Below are 14,273 nucleotides of genomic sequence, written 5' to 3'. Positions count from 1 at the left end.
TATTTATTCCACATAAGGGAAGTCAATGTGGGGAGTAACTGTCCTTCTCCATTTTGTTTTATTCTATAGGATAAATTAACTGGACCTCAAATGGCTTCAAATGCCTGTGTGAGTGAGGCAGACTTGAGACGGAAGGCAGTCAGTAGCCTTCCAAATAAAAGAATTCATTTGGATTTAAGTAATTTGTATGTGCTTAACTGTTCTATTAAATTTGCTCTAAGAAAAGGACAAGATAAAAGATGGCCACATATTTTTGTGATGGGACCTGTCTCTGGTTTAGACCTTTTATCATCAATCACACTACCAAAATGCCAGTCAGGAATATAAGAGTCCAACACTCTTGCTGAATATTTAGATGTGCCCTCATTTCCCCATAGCACGTCACATGAAAACCATATCCTAGCAAGCTAATTGCAGATTTGCTCTCCGTTTCAGGTACAGACAAACCTCACAGGCTGATTCCAAGTGACCTAGTTAGGCACAGGGTAAATCCTGGAAATATAGATCAATCCTAGTTATTTATGGCCCAAGACAGCCCAGAAGAAAGAAGTGGATTGAGTTTTATTCTCTTCAAGTTCTATATCATTCTACATCAAGGCAAAAGATTTTGTATCATCCTGGACCCCTAGGTCTACAGATTGGGCCAAGTAGAGCTTAGCTATATAGGCCTTTAATTCACTAAAATTAAGGTAAGTCTAAGAAACTTCAAAAGGCCTGAGAAGATAAATTTTATCCCTCTACTATGTGTGAGTTGGAAGTCTGTATGTGCTAGAAAAGGGGAAACTAAAAACCCTTCTAGTTTAAAAAGAAAACAAAGATTAAAAAAATAAATTTTATGGGGCTGGGGATATGGCCTAGTGGCGAGAGAGCTTGCCTCATATACATGAGGCCCTGGGTTCGATTCCCCAGCACCACATATACAGAAAACGGCCAGAAGTGGCGCTGTGGCTCAAGTGGCAGAGTGCTAGCCTTGAGCAAAAAGGAAGCCAGGGACAGTGCTCAGGCCCTGAGTCCAAGGCCCAGGACTGGCCAAAAAAAATAAATAAATAAATAAATTTTATAACATAATTAGTATTAAAAAAAATTCAGCATTCTCCCCACTTTAAAACCATCCAGTGTTCAAAGAAATGCCTATGAAATTTTCAAAAAAGCAGCTATCTGATAAGGTGGCTGGGCAGATATTCCAGGGCAGAGTATTTATGCCTCCTTGCTCTCAAATCCAGCTCCACTTCCTAATTTCTGTGGACTCCTAGGTTATTCTTCACTTATAAGAAAAGACAGATTTAAGGTCTCAAGTAACTAGGTATGGCATGAGTACTGAGGGAAGCCCCACATACTCCCAAAGGATCTTCAAAGTGAAATTATTTTCATAATAGTATGATGTTATTTTATAATTTTATTTCCTCTGTCATGAATGTACAACATTTCTTAATTATTTCTTTATTGTCAAAGTGATGTACAAAAGCGTTACAGTTTCATGCGTAAGGCAGTGGGTACATTTTTTGTATAACTTGTTACCCTCACCCTCATTTCCCCACCACACCTTGTACAATATTTTTTCATACCATGGATGATATATGACATTACAACAAACTGCATGAAAACATAAACTGAAAATTCGGTTATCTTATACTAAACCAGACATTAGTAGAAGTGTATTGATGAAAAAATGTGTCTCACTTACCTTTTTGTTTTGGAAAACAATTATTTTTTTTCATTGTTAATTTCTAACACAATATCTAAAAATAAAACTCACATAAATAAAATCTCTTAGGATCCATGGTAATTTTTAAGAAAATAAAAGAGGTCTTGGGACTAAACAGATTGAGAAGCATAATGGCTTTGAAGATTAAAAAAAAATACTCTTCAACTCTCCAAATCTCTTTATTTGAACATGCAAACTTAGTATACTGTTTAAAAAGATATTAGAGCAAATACACAGTGGGAAGATGTATATAGGGACAAGTTTTGAGTCATTCTGGATACCTATTTTCAGAAAAAAAAACCCATTATGTGCTCCTTTGAATATCTCTAAATAGGATTATTAATTCTAATAATTCATTCCTATGGAAAAGAAACCCACATTCTTCTTTACCCTGGTAATTTGAGAACTGACAAAGATGAATCCTCCACTTCAGGGCCCCCTCCAGATTCATTTATTGAAGTCTTGAACCTCGATGTGATACAAAAGGTTTAAGGTTAGGTGACTATAGTTAAATTAGATCACTAGGGAAGGACCCTAATCTGGTAAAGTTAATTTAGAATTCTTATGAAAAGAGGAAATGACACCAAAGTTCACTTTCTCCACACCTGCACAGAGAAATGGTCAAGTGAGGACACAGAATGAAGATTGTTATCTGCAAGTTTAGAAGAGAAGCAAAACCAACTGTGCTGGTACCTTTCTCTTTGAGAAGATAAATGCCTATTGTTATTTCATTGAGGCAGCCAAAGCAGACTAATTAATACACTGCCTGTATCTGGGTTCTATGTAATTGCTCTGTAAACACAATGAGTAAGGAAGGTAAGAAATTATCGGAAATTTTTGAAAGGAGTTATAGATATGAATCTATGTCTTTGCAGTACTAAACATCATAATGTATATGTAATATATTCCTGTTGATTAGGTCTTATTTCTTTTCAAAATGTATCTGATGTTTATCCTTTGATTGACATCAAACCAGAAACAACCACAGTTTTTCCTTCTGGTTGGGATCAGACTAAATATCATGCTTTCATAGTACAACTAACATATTACACTAATCATTTGTTATATCACCAACAGAGCCCAGCCTTTTGGTGACTTTATCCAATGAGCAGCTATGACAGATCTTCACCTCCTTTAGTCTTTCCATATGGCCATGTGAAAGGTTGTGTGCAACCAATTCAGGCCTTCATACCAACTCTGTGGGATACTAGAAAATTCCTTCTTAAAAGCTGAAGCTAATTGGGTGGGGAATTGCTTTTGTGGCTCTTTAATAAAGGGCAAAGTGTCTCAACACAGGTCACCCAGACGGCCCTACAGCACTGCAGGAAGAGGAATTGATTTAACTGCACCACTTAGCCTCAAATGTACAACAGCTCTCCAGTCACGAAACACAAAATGAGAGATGGCAAAGGAAAATGTTGGGTCAAGCTTTGATCTTCATTTTGGAAAATTCTGGAGAGTAACAGACTCCCTCCTCCACATTCTTTCTCTTCCTACCCATCAAAGTGGATCTTCCACTGCACATTCAATTGCTTCTGAGCATTTCTTCCCAATGGAAAGTCACTCAGCAGCATGTAGTAATACAGACAAAAGAGAAACTGCTACTTTAAAGAGCAATACATTTCTTTTTATACAGAACAGTACCCTACACATACTCAGTGATCAGAGTTTTCTTAATCTAGTCACCCAATCAGTGGCCATAACAGATGACATTTACTAACCAGTTTGAGGAGCAGAAAAATTACTGCTAAGGGTATAATTAGATGAGCATGTATGTGATCTTGGTAAATTTGGGGCTACTATCCCACAAGCTTTAAGTGCCACAGCAGTTTCCCTTACTGAACATGGAGGCCCTTTTGTAACTGAAACTAGACAAGTGTTGGTTCTATTTTTATCTTGAAATTATACTACCAATATCAACTTAAAGATCTTTCAAACTCATAGGTCTCCTCAAGTACTCCTGCTAATCTCTATACATTTCTTCTTTAAAGGAGACCTTCAAATTACATAATACTGTTTCGGTGAGGAATGTTATTTTAAATCTTAAAAAGTCACATTTTTAGCTGTAAGAAATGCCATACCCCCAAAGACGCCTTCCCCAAGAGAAATTTCCTCTAAGACAGCAAATGGCGTTCGCGGCAGTTGTGTGAGAACCGCTAGCACACAGGCCTGGTCTTCACTTGCAGCAAGAGGAAGGGGCCCACAGAGGTACCCTCCCATTGCACTCTATTTTCCTGTGCCCTCAGTTGAAGACGCTATTCTCCTAGAAAATCAAGAAGCCTCTTCAACTCCCCAAATCCTGCATCATTGGCTTAGCCTCCCCAAGTGGTACTCAGGAGCTGGAAAAGACCTATGATCAATCCCCAATTTAGAAAAAGTCCACACAACTGACGCCTATTTTGTTTCAGCAACTACATTTCTGAAATACATGGAACTTTGATTATGCAATACACAGAAGGAAAAGAACTTCAAAGGGCCTTTTACAACAAAGCTTAATTCTCCAGTCTTCAGAAACTCCCTGGCAGGCCAAACTTCATTTGGCAAGTAATCTGGTTTCCTCTTAGTTTAGATGATATGGTAAATTTATAAAAAAAGAATCAATTCATTGCTCAACCATAAAGACAAGTAGAAAAGTGAATTAAAAACAGGAGATAGTAGCCAAGTTCAGTGGCTCACGATTGTAATCCTAACCATTCAGGATGCTGAGCTGGAAGTATAGCTGTGACTCACGTTGTAGAGAGCTAGCCTTGAGCAAAAAAAGCTCAGAAACAGTGTCCAGACCCTGACGTTAGGCCCCAAGACTGGCACACACAAACACACAAAAGCCATCAACACTAACAAAATAAGTAAATTAAATTAAAAAAATTTTTTTAAATCCCACAAGCGGCTACAAAAGAAAGATTGCTATCATGGTAGAAAAGGGTAGATGACCTGAGCCATTTTTGCAGTTTTTACCTTGAAATCTAAAATACACAGGACACAAATAGTACTAACTTACAACTGACTTAAATTTCATGATTATGAAGAAGAAACAGTATGATTAAATGCCAAGCAAATCTTTTCTATCTCCTGCCTAGAACTTCAAAGGCCAGTCTTCCACTCATTCCCACATTCCTCAATTCGTTTTGTTCCAGGTTCAATTCCAGGCTCATCTACCTTCCCTCTTCTACTCCTAACTATCTTTCAACTTCAAAAAAGTTAAGTTCTTGCTCCCCTAAAAAGGCACAGCTTAAAGCATAACCATTTTGAAATTTTCTATTTAGCAATTTCCTCTTTTACCCTCAATTCTCCATATTCTTTTTATATTCCTCACAATTCTTCTGTTAAGCGCCAATATTCTCTAAAAATCTTAGCAAGATTTGAAGTCCTACAAGTGCCCCTAGATATTCACAAATGGATTATGACAGTGGATCAGGTTACAAGGGACCCCAGAAGCCTCTTCCACAGACATAGGACATGTTATGCTTACTATCCAGAAACACTTCTGCAGTGAGCAGCCTTCCCCTCTACAAAGATTGCAAGATATAAAAGGACCTAAATCATAAGAGCTCCAAAACTTACCAATTCTGCTTTCCTGTAAACACTCAGAAAAACACCTAAGGATTCAAGTTTTAAGAGATCAATTTCCTCTTTGATCCAGTAGTATTATGAAAAGGCCTAGAAGTATTAGCTCAGCCGTAACTCCTTAGTTTTCAAGACTGGGAATCATTGACAGAACTCAACTGCCAAGATTCACAGGCCTAATCTAGCTCTATCTCAAAGTCTGGAGTGATCTTTTCATTTTATGCTTCCATATCTCTATATCCTAATAGGGATATTATCGTAAATTAGTATAAATCTCAGTGTATTAGGTGATAAATATTCTATAAAAGAGGCATAAAGACAGTTCTTTACCTTCTTTCATAACTACAATATTATCTTAGACAAAGTTGTATTGCTTTATGTTCCTTCTGTACTTCTGTATTTTTATACTATCATGAAAACAAAACTTGATTCTTCTAACCATTTCTTCCCTTTAGCTAGCATTATGTGATGGCAGATTTGTGGAGTTTTCTGTAACTATGCCTAGCAGAAAATTTACTTGCAAATGAACATTCAAAGGTGGGTGTCTGACTGAATTACAGAGCAGGAGATCATGTCGGCTTCTGTTCTATATGATAACTTCCTAATAGGTATGTATCCTCCATATATAGGATCATATACAAATCAATGATAATAACTAAAATATGCTGTTTTTATTCTATCTCAAGATACTTTTTTTGCAAATGGGAAATAGGAAAAGTTTTTTGCTACTACTTTCTAATAAAAACTGGGTTGGTTTCTAGTTACTGATAGTGGCAACGACACTAAACCTCAACTACTTTTGTATCATATTACCAACTGAAATAAAAAACTTAAGGTAGGGCTGGGGATATAGCCTAGTGGCAAGAGTGCCTGCCTCGGATACACGAGGCCCTAGGTTCGGTTCCCCAGCACCACATATACAGAAAACGGCCAGAAGCGGCGCTGTGGCTCAAGTGGCGGAGTGCTAGCCTTGAGCAAAAGGAAGCCAGGGACAGTGCTCAGGCCCTGAGTCCAAGGCCCAGGACTGGCCAAAAAAAAAAAAAAAAACTTAAGGTAGAAGAACAAAAACAAAATTTAACTTATATGTCATCACAGGGAAATTATAAGTTTCCACTTCATGTTTTCTCTCAATACAGCAATATATCGTGGAACAAATTAAATGTATGTGTGTATATGTAAGTGTGTGCATGTGTGTGTCTATTTCTGTATCTGCAAGTAAAATGTGCTAAGCTCACATTTTTTGAGAGATTACAGCACAAGTTCTTTTTCTGGAAAGATACACATATCTGTAGAATATCTGTCATTTATTAGACAAAAAGATGACAACACAATTTTATACTGCTTTACTAAAAAACATCAAATATGTTGCCAAAACTTGCCATTGGTAAGTTGGAAAATACTTTCAGGTACCAGTCAAAACAAAGCAAACCAACTCCATTTGCAAAGAAATGTCTCTTTTCTTTCATTATGCACCAAGATGAAGAAATAAAATGGTTCATGGAGCTTCTATTCTTAAAAAATAATAATGACAAACTATGTTTTCAGTTCTGGGACTTCAAAATATTAATTTTTTTCTAATCTCTAAATGTATTTCAAGGGCTGGGGATATGGCCTAGTGGCAAGAGTGCTTGCCTCGTATACATGAGGCCCTGGGTTCAATTCCCCAGAACCACATATACAGAAAATGGCCAGAAGTGGCGCTGTGGCTCAAGTGGCAGAGTGCTAGCCTTGAGCAAAAAGAAGCCAGGGACAGTGCTCAGGCCCTGAGTCCAAGCCCCAGGACTGGCAAAAAAGAAAAATAAATAAAAAATAAATGTATTTCAAATCACATCACAAATCAGTAAATATGGGCAAAATACATACTACATAATATCAGGAAATTGATTCAGCATTATGTTCCCAAATCCTGAATTTGCTTACGTAATAAACTTGCCAAACACTCCTTTCTAGTGAATACTTCTACTACCCTCAAAACGAAGTTACAGATTTCATGGCCCAATCTCAGGTTTTCTCAATCAGATTATGGGGGTTGAGCTAAGCTTTAGCATAGCTTAATGTGAAATTAAGTTGTTCTGATTATTTTAACCCTGCATGCAAATGAGGACAAAAGTAAATAGATATTAAATTATCACTTGCCTTAGTCTAGTTCCTCTACCTAAAAATTGCTATCAACTTTTTGTTGTGGTGGGAAATATAGAAGTCACTGCTTCCTCAAAGTTTCATTTATGTCTGTCTCACAGAACACACTACTTACTGACAAACCAATCTTAAGTACAAGTCTAGCACAGCTCCTTCCCCCATAAAAAAACTCACCAGAGGTCCAAAATCAGACCAAATGTCCTGTCCTCAGCCTTATAGTTAGTAGGCCCTCCGAAAGACAAGGACAAAGACGAAAATATCTCCTGAGCCAATTCTTGGCACCAAGGCACAGCCCCATAAACCGTTTCTGGAGACACCAAAAGGGTTGCAGGGGTAGATTAATCGGACAGATTAACATTGACTGTTCATTAGTTGAACCCCATTATCAGTAAGAACTGTGCAAAAACTGGCCCTACTAGTAGCAACTCTTCACAGGAAATGGGTAAACAGTAGAAAGCCCTAGTGGGATAGATGAGTATTGAAAGCCAGAATGATAAAACAGAAACTAAGTTTGCTTCCCTTACAAATGTATAGATCAGGTAATGAAACTGTTATAGCTGAACAAAATGCAGTCCAGGATTATAAAAACGGTTCTTGTTTAAATCTCATATCTCTCTGTATACACAGGAATATACATAAGAAAGTCTAACTGGGAAATGGTTTATGGAAAGAGTGTGAATGTGGAACAAAAGCCAATGCTGAGCTTTTAGAAATCTTTCAATCATATATTCTAATATGATAAAAATATTCCACTGTAGAACACCTAGACCTATGGCAGAATTTTGTGTGAATATTTTTTGTGCTTAAAAGTATTAAATACAAAAATAAATATACTTCCCATTATACTATGTTGTTTGAAGACCCTAAAAAATTCTACAGTAAACCTTGAAGAAAGTTTCGAGGTAAATATCTACTCTATTTTAAACCTTCAAAGAATTTCAGATTATCAACATCTACTGTCTTGCTTACTTTACATGTTTCAGTTTCTATTTTCCTTGTTAAAAATTAAGCAATTACTACATTAACTAAAACGATACATTGTCAATCTGTCTTCAGCACAGACTTTGAAAAATCTGGAAAACAGGAAAAGATTAGAAATCCACCCTCCTATGTGAAACTTCAAAATTTGTTTATTTTTTCCCTCAACCTTCTCTCAGATTCTTCCATTATCCTTTCCAAACGTGACAATTTGAAAAGCCTCTTATTTACAGCAGCATATTCTATGAGGGGAGAAAAAGGACTATTTTTTAAGACTGGAGAATGCACTCTAATGCTGTCAGGAGTGGGGACACTTTTCTCCAAAGGTCATTTGGATATTATATCTTTCCAGGGCCACACAAAATTAGCTAGACAGGCAGATAGCCAGGGGCAGTTATGAAAAGCACACTGTCCCACCAAGAACCAAATGCTTTCACTGGGCTTCATAATGCCTGCAGACCAGAGGTTCTACCACCCTGCTCCAGGAAGGGGTCAGCAAACCAACAGCACTCCTATAGACCACACACACCCGTGACTCAGCCCTGTTGTGGAGATTTTTTTTTTTTTTAATGAATTGGGTGAAACTTCACATTTAAGGATTCTACCTAGAACAACAAGAAAAAATAAGTCTTGGAGTGACTCATTTGCAGGGATTTAAGACCTGTGTTAAACATACTTATACTAAATGGTCTCTGTGATGCCTGCCTTTTAAGTCCAAGTCTTCCTAATTCTCTGAGTCACTTCACCAGACTGCTCGTAGAGTCTGAGTAATTACAAATAGAACCCGAATGAGAAAGAAAAATTTAGAGTTCAAGTTGTCACCATGAAGCCTAAACAGTACATTTAGAACACGGCCGTAGAATAAAGCATGCTGAATTGGGGATGAGGAGATTATAATTAGTAGTTTACAGAACCAAGTCTGGGTGGGGTTTGGAATACAGTGGGCAAAGTCTCGGTCTTTTAGATGTCAAGTTACCCACCCCTCCTAGGACATAGACTGTTTCCCCTTATCGCCATACATACTCTACCTACCTGAAGTATCCAACCACAGGGAAACGCATATTGACAATAAATCTCCTAAATGTCCCAGGTGGCATCTTTTTATTAGCGGGTTTCTTACTTTCTACCGTAAAGAAGAATGCATATACTATTACACCGCAAAAAAAAAAAAAAAAAAAAAAGTAAGAAATCTCACCCCTACATGGTGACTCCCGCACTTCTGGACGGAACAAAAGCCATCGTTTTAAGGAGGGAGGGATTTTGTTCTCTCCATTCAGCAAAGGGCCATGGCTGTTTTCAGGGTGCAAGCGCCTGCCTTGAGCCTGGCCTCCTGTCACATTGTGATCTCACCGTGATCGGGGGGGGGGGGGGGGGGGCGCATGATTGACTGAAAAACTGATGCGATCAGGGGCGGTGAGGGGGACCAGAGAGCCCCGCGGGGTGGCCCTGAAACCGACGGGAGGGCGGCGGCGGGGTGCCGTGCACACCTCGGTCGCCAGAAGCAGGGGGCCAACCCAACCTTTCGGTAAGTTCCCCTTCCTCCCACCGAAGGACCCGGCCCAGCCCCGCACCCCACCCCTCCCCAGGACGGAAAGTCACGCTGGCAACTGGTTGAAGGGCAGGGGGGACCGCTCCCGGCGCACCCCAGTTGGCTCCGGCAGTAGTCACGGCTTAGTGAACCCCACTCGGGCCGTCCCCTCCCCCGGGGGCCCCACGGGGCTGCCAACTTTTCCGCTGCCCCCTCTTCTGCGCTCGCAGCCCAAACTTTGCGGTCCGCTCACCTGGCAGCGCCGCGGAGCCGGGTCCCGGCCGGCGCGGCCCAGGCGGGCAGCGGCGCTGACCTTCACGCCAGCCCCCGGCCGCGCGGGGCCCTGCCCGCCCCCCTCACCCACCCACCTGGCCCCCCCCACCCACCCCCCACAGCTGCCTCCCTCCGCCGCCCCCGCCGCAGTGCTCCCGGGAAAGCCCTCGGTGGAATCGACCGCAGCGGCTCCAGTGCGCCGGTCACTCACTCACTGCCGTCCGAGACCCTCCGGGCCGCGAGAGCCCCGGAACCCCGGGTGCCGGGCCGCCCACTCACCATTGGTGAAGGGCTCCATCGTTCCCCCGCCGCGGCTCCTCGCCACCGGAGCGCCCAGGCTCCCTACTCCGAGAGCTGAAGCGGCCCTGCCGACTGAGCATGCCCAGCGCGGCCTCGGAGGGCTGCCAGGGAGGTGCGGCGAGGGGCGGCGCCGCTCCGCCCTTCTGCGACTCCGTCGTTCCGGGTTTTCACGACTGCAGCAGAAGGCGCCCCGTAGGCCAGAGCTTCCAGAGCCGCTCACTCCCGGCCAAATTAGGAGGCGGGGGAGGAGCCATCCGCTCTGGGGCGTGTCCGAGGGCGTGGCTGGCGGTGGCCCCGCCCTCCGTCGCCGCCCGGGCACTCCGCTGCCCCAAGCGAAGCCTCTACCGCCGGCGCCCCGGCGTGTGCCCTCTGCGACCCGCCGGTGCCCGCGACGCCGAAGCCGCGCAGGAAAGACACCGTCCCCGCCCAGACATTCCGGAGTCAAACCACGAACGCAAAGCCCCGCAGTGCATTAAATCAGGGCGCGGTGACAGGCCGCCGCCAGCTGGTCCGGAGGGCGTGGCGGGGAGAGGCCCGGCCGAGCGGCCCCTGAAGTCGCCCTCCGCGGGCGTCGCCAGCCCCCTGCGGCGGCGACCGTCGCTCCCCGGGCTGCGAAGCGTGGGTCCGCGGGGCTGAGGTCCGGACCCTCTCCCTCCAGGCCGAGGGAGCGAGCTCGGTGTGTCCTTAGGCCCGGGCTGCCTGCCGGAAGCAGAGGGTCCGGAGTGGCGGGGGCGGGCGGGAGCGCGCTCGGCCCGGGCGCGCCCGGGGACCGCGCCTGGGTACCATTCCCGGCACCCGACTCCCGGCGCGGCCTGTAGATACGGGCGGATCGCAAAACCCGGCGCCGGATCGCCCGACCCGGACCACCGCGACCGGTTGTGCAGGATGCGGATAGAGGCCCATCCGAGCCAGCCCTAAATCGACACCTGCGGTTCCCGGGGCAGGGGGGGCGGGGAGGGGGGTCCTGAAGCTGGGTTCCCAGCCCGGCTCGGCGGTGCTAGGCCCGAGAAGCTCCCTTAGCCTCTCCCGCTTCCCTACCGGCCAACACTCGGGATTGCTGCCTCCAGCCGCGAAGCCCTATTGTTTACAGTGCCAGGTCCGGGCAGCCCCTGCAGGCCTCGGAGACCGAACCTGGGGCCGAGTGAACTCCGAGGAAGGCCCTTTGGGGCCGCTGCCGCCACCCTCACGGAGGAGGCTTCCACCCTCCCCCCTTTCCCGCAGCTATTGCTCCCCTCTCTCCCCCACTCCTCCAGCCCTGACCCCTGCCGCCCCTTGGCTGGCTCTGCACCGCCCTGCGCCTGCCAACTGTCACAAGCTCCTCAGAGGCTGTCAGCCGCCGGGTGTCGTGCAAACAAGTCTGGGCGTGAGCAAACATCCTGGGCAAACAGGAATGGCCAAGATATTGTTTGACCAACACAGGGAGTTCGAAATTAGGTTCAAAGACTCAACAAAGGCAATCTGGTATTTTAAAATGTCCCATCGTCTTACATCCCTTACTTCCCACTCCTCCTTTAAAACTTTCCATGCATACCGAGTGCACTGAGAATACAAGCAAAGCCCCGCATGCTTACCCCGCAGAGGCCTTCATGCTGTTACTGGAAGTCGCCAGAGTCCGTCCAGCGTTGTTCACCATTGCTTTCGCAGGTTGCTCGTCCAAGAACTGCCCTTCTGCTTAGCTTTCTTCTTGCTGGTTTCTTGCCTTTCAGGTCTCAGCAGGTGTCACCTCGGCAGAGAATCCTTCTCTGACCACACATCTAAAATAGCCTCCCACATAATCCACACTGCAAAGACTGCCCTGCTTTTGTTCCCTTCCCAGCACCCTTGACGGTCTGAAACAATGCTTGTGATTTGCTATTTAATTATGTCTTCTCAAGAACGCAAATTTGTGAAGGGCAGATAAGTACTTGGGGGGGGGACTATATGCTGATCCTAGAAATATATGCAATGAACACTTTGAGTGAGCAAGGGACTGGGTATGGTGGTATTAAGTGTCCTATTTCTCTGTCCATGTTACAACTCTTGCGGGGAATGCTTAATTGGTTTGTTTGTGTTCTGTTACATGATTCCTCCTCACGCTTGGGAAAGGTACTGGGAGCCCTTCTGCTGGTCCCCATCTATTAATATAGGGTGACTTCACAACCTAAGTCAGAAAGTAAAGTACAGGGCTGGTGTATGGATGCGCAAATATCATATGGTATTAAAAAAAAACTTGGACTTTGTTCAAATGGACTCTCACATTTTATTGTTCAGATAAGAAACTCTTGCCTATTATTTGAGGTCATCATATTTTTTCAGCCTAAGCACTTAGTATCCAAGATATTTAAAACTCCATGGCTTGTTAAATCACCTCACCTCACCTGTAAGCAACAGTCTATCATGTTTTTAAGTGTGAAACACGTTATCTTGTGTTTAAATACTTCAGCTCTGAAAATTTCCGGTAAAAGTGCTTCACAATTTGCATTAGCAAATACCTATCCGAGATGCCTATCAGAGATTTCTATGATAAAACGACAAATAATTTCCTTGCCAACTTATTGCCTCTCATCTCTACCATTCTCACATACACAAAGACATTGAGGATCATTTAAAAGACTCAACATTTTTATATTGGAGATAAAAAGAGCAAACAAAACTGATATGGTTCAAAAGGTTGTCTGCCCTCAAAGAAATGATCATTTCTTTTCATTTTTGCTTGAAACTACCTTCACATTTGACTTTGTCAACCCTTGTTGAGTGAAAACAGTTTACACAGTTTCACTTCTAAAACCCATTATGTTTCTAACTTCCTTTTTAGATGAAGGTTATAGTACTTTAAATTATTGCAATGTCAGTATTCATTATCAATGGAGACAGTGGCATTATCTCCCACACCCATCTGTAGCTTTCTGGATCTTTTTTTTTTTGTATACTATTGTAGCATTTCGATTGGAATTATAACAAATAGCAATGAAAGAAAAATACTAAACAGTTGTTTATAAAGAAACAAAAATGTGCCATGACAGGTGCTAGTGGCTCATGACAAGCTGCGATTTTAGGATCATGGATCAAAGCCTGATCAGGAAAGTCCATGAGATTCTTATCTCCAGTTAATCATCAAAACAAAAAGAAGCCAGAAATGAAGCTGTGGCTCAAGTGATAGCGCTCTAGTCTCGAGTAAAAAGATCAGGGGACAGCACCCAGGCTGAGTTCAGGACCCAAGGTGAGGGCTTGAACATTTAGCAAAATGAATGGAACTGGAGGACATTGTGTGACATGAGCAAATCGAACAAAGAATGACAGACACCATGTGCTCTGTCACAACATGAGCAGCCGTGAAATAGTTGATCTGCATGTTTACCAGTGATTAGGAGGTGAAAAGTGGGCACTGAGGACATGTAGAGAGGCTGAATGATAGTATCAAGACACATTCAGCAGAAGCAATTCCAATGGTCTACAGTGACTATAGTTTCCAATATCCTAGTGTAGCTTATGTATAAATAGGATACAGTAGTGCAAAGGCTGAAAATGCAAATTAATAAGGAGACAAGAACATCAAATACCATGAATTGATCAGTCCATACATAAAGTATACATAGTGAAATACTTGACCTTATTATATGTCCCCCCACTCTGACTTTCTTGTTGGTGTCAGGTCAGCTACACTGCTTATTAATGGGATTTGAATTAAAGAAAAATACAGCTAACATGCAATTACTTCAAGGCTATTCCATTAACTATGAATAGACATTCTATATCATGATTAAATGTATCACTATTAAATGATCTAATTGGTATGAAATAAGCAAT

The 14,273-nt window shown here is 43.0% G+C and overlaps 1 protein-coding gene across 1 annotated transcript in view; it reads right to left on the bottom strand.

Annotated features, from left to right (window-relative positions):
- The window catches only part of LOC125339769 (leucyl and cystinyl aminopeptidase), a 75,015-nt gene extending 64,392 nt beyond the window's left edge, over positions 1-10,623 (bottom strand). Inside the window, exon 1 of the mRNA XM_048331006.1 lies at positions 10,467-10,623. Within this exon, the coding sequence (XP_048186963.1) occupies positions 10,467-10,485 (19 nt within the window). The 5' untranslated portion in view covers positions 10,486-10,623. The remainder of the gene's footprint in view (positions 1-10,466) is intronic.
- Between the last annotated feature and the right edge of the window lie 3,650 nt (positions 10,624-14,273).

The sequence above is a fragment of the Perognathus longimembris genome, chromosome 22 (genome assembly GCF_023159225.1).
Source record: "Perognathus longimembris pacificus isolate PPM17 chromosome 22, ASM2315922v1, whole genome shotgun sequence".
In the NCBI taxonomy this organism is placed as follows: domain Eukaryota; kingdom Metazoa; phylum Chordata; class Mammalia; order Rodentia; family Heteromyidae; genus Perognathus; species Perognathus longimembris.
The sequence above is the reverse complement of the archived record's forward strand: the minus strand, read 5'-3'. Positions and strand labels throughout refer to the sequence as shown.